The following is a 6,000-nucleotide window of genomic DNA, read 5'->3' as shown; positions in this document are numbered from 1 at the left end:
AGTTTAGTGTTGTGGAGCGTCATGTCACAGGACCGGATGGTCCCAGCCACCCCACCAATGTGAAAATGAAATTAGGTACACTAAGAAAATAACATAGCGCCTTGCCCTTTAGAATGTGAGCTTGCACCAAAGAGTCAGAGCTTTGGAAACCAACCACTGATCAGATGACCAGAGATAGAAAGAAGAAGTGTTCCGCAATTCTGTATGCCTTTTTTATGAAGCAAAGTTGTTACAAAACAAAACAGAAATGTGTTTCATCAAACAGGAGCATATAGGGTTTGTTTATATCCAAATCAAACGCTATGAAATTAAACTATTTTCTGTAAAGAAGTATTTATTTCTTCAACATGGCAAATACGGATGACAAAATGCATATCAAAGTTTCAAGGGATTATGGAAATCATGTCATTAATCATTCATGTCAATCGCACCTCATTTCAAACATTCTTTGACAACAGAATATTTCAAGAAATTAGTATTAGAAGTGATATTATATACAAGAGTCAAATATAATGTATAATCACACAAGCTGAAGGATAATCACTACTGCTCCTGCACTACTCCTGACAACTCTTTAAACTCTGAAGCACAGACACAACAACAAACACATCCAAACTTCCAACTCCCAAACTTCCAACAAAGCCTCCGAGGTATATAGAATATTACCGATATTACCAATAAAAATGTTCTGTCGAGATCTTATCCCATGATGGAGTGGTAGCGCCTGCGGGCGTTGACCAGCTTCGCATCCTCCTTCTCACACTCCAGATGGAGCCAGACGGAGGTGGGGACCTGGTCCACCACGGAGGAGGAGGGGTTGGTCTCCGTGCTGCTGGCCGCCTCAGTCTGGGTAGAGTGGGAGAAGTGAAGTCCGAGCGTCGAGTACCAGTCCCCTCGCTCATTCGGCCCGGGGCTCTTGTATTTGGCTTGGACGTTCAGCCCCTGCAGCTCCGCGAAGACGGGTAGTAATCTGAAACACACACACGCACAGTCACAAAGACACACACGCACACGCACACACACACACACACACACACACACACGTTATACAGGGTGTATTGACCATTTAAGAAACAATATATACTTTGGACTGTATTTGGGGGGTTTAGATCTTGATAAGAAGATCCAATCACAAAGGAGATCCATTGAGATCCAAGAAAATAAACGCAGAGCTTGAAAGATAAAAACAATAATCTCCAATGCTTGGATATACAAAAATATGCAACAAAGAGTAGTCCGACAGGAAAGCTTCCTCACCGGTCCTTAACGTTCTTCTGGACGCTAAAGACCAGCATTTGGAGCACAAACAAGGTAATCTGTAGAGTACTCAGCATCACCCAGGAGAGCCACACAACCATCTCCTTGTTCCGGTAGTAGAAGTAGGGCAGGTTGATCGGTAGGAGCAGGTAGGACACAATGGTTGGGAAACCAAATCCGCTCATGTAGCACAGATAGAACAGAAGAGCTGAAACACAAATAACAGCATTTTATCCCACTAGAGGACTCTTTTTGTCACAGCTCAATGTGTTGCGTGTATCTCTATGTACCGACGGTATACCTCGGTTCAGATCAGGGAATCCCTCCCGCTTCAAGGGTCTGGCATTGCCAGTGAATTCTTTGTCGACCTTGCTATCCATCCACCACATGTCATCATCTGTAAGAGATGTCCTCCAGACCTTCTCCTGGGCCTCGTTCTCTTCTTCTTCCTCATCTTCCTCCTCCTCCTCCTCCTCCTCCTCGTCAGAGTTGGTTTCTAGATGCAGCAGGTCTTTCATTTTGATGTAGTGATTCAAAGCGGATAGGTGCTGTCTGGTCAGAAACGAGGAGAGATCTGAAACGGGGATCGGTCAATAGGATCAAGTTCAATGGGGTCAGCTTAACAGGATTCATAGGGTTAGGGTTTGTTTTGGTTCAAGTGATGTAGTATTTACTGGCAATAATATTGACCCACCGCTTCTTTGGAGAAAGTGAGTTGCGTCTTTGATTCCACTGTGATATGCATTTTCCAGACCCTAGGTAGAAAAAAAGAGTATAGAATTCCCAACAGGGGTAAGATAAAGTCCAGCCAATTGCATTGGTATATACCTTCAACTCAGTCACAGTCAGATCTGTACTTTTCCAGGCTTATGCGGGTTTTGTTTCACAATCATTCATAAATTGACTGCATTCGAATTGAACAACATGTAAAACAGTTTGATGAGCGCTGCAGCCATGACTTAGAATAACATATGATAAGGACGGAGTATGAGGTAGAACTAGAGCCACCATGATGATGATTCCCTGTTTGGACTCAGCTCTGACAGAGAGAGCCAGGGGATGGCGGGGGTGTTACCTCTACATCGCTGGGGTAGAGGGCGTTGACCAGCCGACGGCTGTTGGCCTGGTTCAGTTTAAAGATCGTCCCGCTCACAACAAGGTCCAGCATGGACCTCGACTCGCTCTGCGGGCAGATGTCCACTGCACCGGAGAACGCAGAGATGGTCAAGGTCCTGCGGGAGTGATCTGACTGGGGCACCATGTTTGTGAAACCGCCGTCCACGTAATACTGAGACACACACACACACACACAAAAACACACAAACACACACACGCACGCACACACGCACGCACACACACACACACACACACACACACACACACACACACACACACAATGGGCAAAATCACCTTTGTGTTCCAGCACTAAAACTATCATGATGATGTAATGATCTCTGTGATAATTTTACTGGTCACTCACAACCCCTTTGATGGAAGGTGGAATCACGCCACAGTACCCCGGGACGAAGCAGCTGCACAACAGAGCCTTAGAGTCGAATCAAAGAACCAAAACAAGTGGAGCTTAGTTCCATTGACCCGAAAAACCTGCGATTACAAATCAACATTCTGGCTGATTGCTGATTAAATCAACAAAATAACATAACTCCACACATCCATGTAATATCCTCTATCATAATCTATATAACATAAGATTGGCTTTGTTTATAACATAACATAACATTTTGGACGTGTGTTTTAAAGGTGACATATTATACCACCAGGTGTGTATACACCCGGTGGTATAATATGTCACCTTTAATTTCCCGACATGACATTCCCAGAGAGTGCTCGGCCACTCACACCTGCACCAGGTCCTCTTTGGAGTGGAAGTCCGTCACCAGGGTTTTCTTACTGGAAAGCAGCCGGGTCACAGCCACACACAGCCGGCCGTTGGCCAATCGGTGTGAGTCGTTTGAGAGGTGTTTTCGGAACATGTACTCCAGCCATTTAGCCATGTTGATGGAGGGGTTCAGAGGTCCAAGCGGTATCACATTCAGCTGGCTGGCAAACAGCAGCATCTCATCCACCACCCTCGCTGGCAAAGTAACACCACATGTCTTATTTCTGGTCCAGTGTGTATATGTGTGTGTCTGTGTCTTTGCGTGCAAGTTTTTCGTTTATGTGTGTGTGAGTGAGTTATGATGTTACGTGCTTGTTTGTGTTTTATTCTGTGTCTGTGTATGTGTGTGTGAGTGAGTCTCTATGTGAGTAGATTTGCAACCCAAAACAAAACAGCAGAATACAAAAATTACAAAATGTCATTTTGCATTGTTTGTTCGGTAAATGTCCACTTCAATCTTTGCTCTGTAAATGCACACACACGCATACACAACGATCACTGTGGCTGAGCCGCCACCACTCGGGTGCAGGAGGAGGGAGACGGAGGGACTTACGGATCTTGATTCCGCAGACGACGGCAGCGGCCACCAGAGAGCCAGAAGACGCTCCCAGGACCCGGGGGGCGGCGTGCAGGATCCAGGGGGCCTGGCTCAGCAGACCCTGGGCCACACCCAGCTGGTAGGTGGCCATGAACCCACAGCCAGCGAAGGAGACCGAATGCGGACCTTCTTGAGAAGACATTTCTTTGGTGTGAAATGTCAAATCAACAGACTTGTGTTGAGTAGGTTTGAAATGCGATTCCTGTTCTTCACAAAGAAAAATATGTGCGTATGTTCTCAGTCAATCCTTTTGAATGAGGCCTGATTAGACATGGAGTGTTAGTAATGGCCTTGTGATATACCACAACGTCAATGTCTGTTTTGTCTGACTAAAATCGTCACAAATTAACTGAAATTTCAGTATCTTTCTGAGATTTTAACAAATGCATAAAGGAAACTCTGTAATTAAAGCAAAATGTTGAAAAACACTGCAAAGACACACACACACACACACATGGACATGGAGACAGACACACACACACCCACACCCACACCCATAGACACACACAGCTCTTATGTTTAGTTTGGTGGTGATGTGTTATAACAGAGGCTACTTGGTGGATGCTGCCTCTTTGTACAGATGGAAGTGCACTGAGGACACTTACAAACGTAGTTATGCAACTCAGTGACTTGTTATTGATAAATATAGGCCAGCGGCAGCGACTTATACCTGCGGTTAGGACATTTAGCAGCTAAAATAAAGCCAATAATAAGTCATTATGAGGATAATAAAACAAATAAAGATTTTTTAAGATTGTATAATCTTAAAAAAAAGGTGTTGGCTAGTTTTGCTTCTCTGTTGATTGTGATACAATCTCTTCTAATCTGAATATGCTTTATGCATACACAATCATTGATAGGTTTGTATAATGTAAAGATGATCAAAAGTGGGAGGAGAGTAGTCTGAATTGGGTTCTGGAGCACTACTCCACCTCATCCATTGCACTCGTCTGCCAGCCGTGGGCGTTTCCAAGCCACTGAGTTCACATCCACCAGTTGTGCTGAAGGACATCAAGCAGCTTCTCCTGTGATCTCCACTCAGTGAGGCCAGTCATTTCTGTGCACCCACTCACCAGGTTATGGTTACCCGCTGCAAGGGGGACCAATGGCTCCTGTCTCAGACCTTCCCCGAGGCGTTGGTTTGGAGTGAATTCTCACTCTGCTGGTGGCCTCTACAATGAGCTTCCTCCCACTGAGAGCATAGATGCTAGCACTTTAAGTTAACCACCACTGTGTCTTGGAGGAACGTGAATAATGGTTGTCAAAATGTATGTAACGATTCAGAAAATTAAAAAAAAAAAAAGAAACTGAATAATAAATATGTTAAAGTACAGACACAGAGTTATTGTTTCTTTTTTCTTCAGACCTGTATGTGATCAAAGAGTCGAACCCAAAGCATTCTGGGCAACAAAAGTGCAAAAAGCCTCAGTTTGATTGGCCAGACTCAACAAAACCATGCGATTCAGAGAACTATTAGTAACGATGCAATTCATTTTTTCTAATTGAGATAAAGGAACATGTATGCCTCCTTCAGGAGGTGGCTCAGCCACACAAACACAGTCAGTGAGCGAACAGGAATTTTCAATTGAACAAAATACATTGAGAATATCCTAATGATCAGTATGTATAAAGTGGCCTTTGTCAATATGAGGAAGAATGAGGAAATCTCTACCACGGTTCCCGAGTTTATAAAAATGTGTCAAAATTAGGAAGTGAAAAATAATGATTAAGAAAGCAAAACTAATTGCAAACCATTTTTATGTAAGTGTCAACATCATGTCTAAGCCTGATAACGATTTAGTGACGTGACGGGATCGTGATACAGTCTCTTTCTTGCTAGTCTGAATACACTTTGTACATACACAATCATTGATAGGTTTGTATAATGTAAAGATGATCAAAAGTGGGAGGAGAGTAGTCTGAATTGGGTTCTGGAGCACTACTCCACCTCATCCATTGCACTCGTCTGCCAGCCGTGGGCGTTTCCAAGCCACTGAGTTCACATCCACCAGTTGTGCTGAAGGACATCAAGCAGCTTCTCCTGTGATCTCCACTCAGTGAGGCCAGTCATTTCTGTGTACCCACTCACCAGGTTATGGTTACCCGCTGCAAGGGGGACCATTGGCTCCTGTCTCAGACCTTCCCCGAGGCATTGGTTTGGAGTGAAATCTCACTCTGCTGGTGGCCTCTACAATGAGCTTCCTCCCACAGAGATTACAGATGCTAACACTTTAAGTTAACCACC

At 44.3% G+C, this 6,000-nt stretch overlaps 1 protein-coding gene across 1 annotated transcript; it reads right to left on the bottom strand.

The window, feature by feature from the left end:
- Positions 1–699: 699 nt before the first annotated feature.
- Positions 700–3,897, bottom strand: pnpla1 (patatin-like phospholipase domain containing 1; the record flags this gene model as incomplete). The annotated part of the gene is made up of 8 exons (XM_084479822.1): positions 700–970; positions 1,258–1,465; positions 1,559–1,831; positions 1,952–2,012; positions 2,333–2,545; positions 2,738–2,803; positions 3,120–3,352; positions 3,711–3,897. The coding sequence occupies 8 exons, from the start codon at positions 3,895–3,897 to the stop codon at positions 700–702; spliced, it is 1,512 nt and encodes a 503-aa protein (XP_084335948.1).
- Between the last annotated feature and the right edge of the window lie 2,103 nt (positions 3,898–6,000).

This window comes from Micromesistius poutassou (genome assembly GCF_964030765.1).
Source record: "Micromesistius poutassou genome assembly, chromosome: 15".
NCBI lineage: Eukaryota > Metazoa > Chordata > Actinopteri > Gadiformes > Gadidae > Micromesistius > Micromesistius poutassou.
The sequence above is the reverse complement of the archived record's forward strand: the minus strand, read 5'-3'. Positions and strand labels throughout refer to the sequence as shown.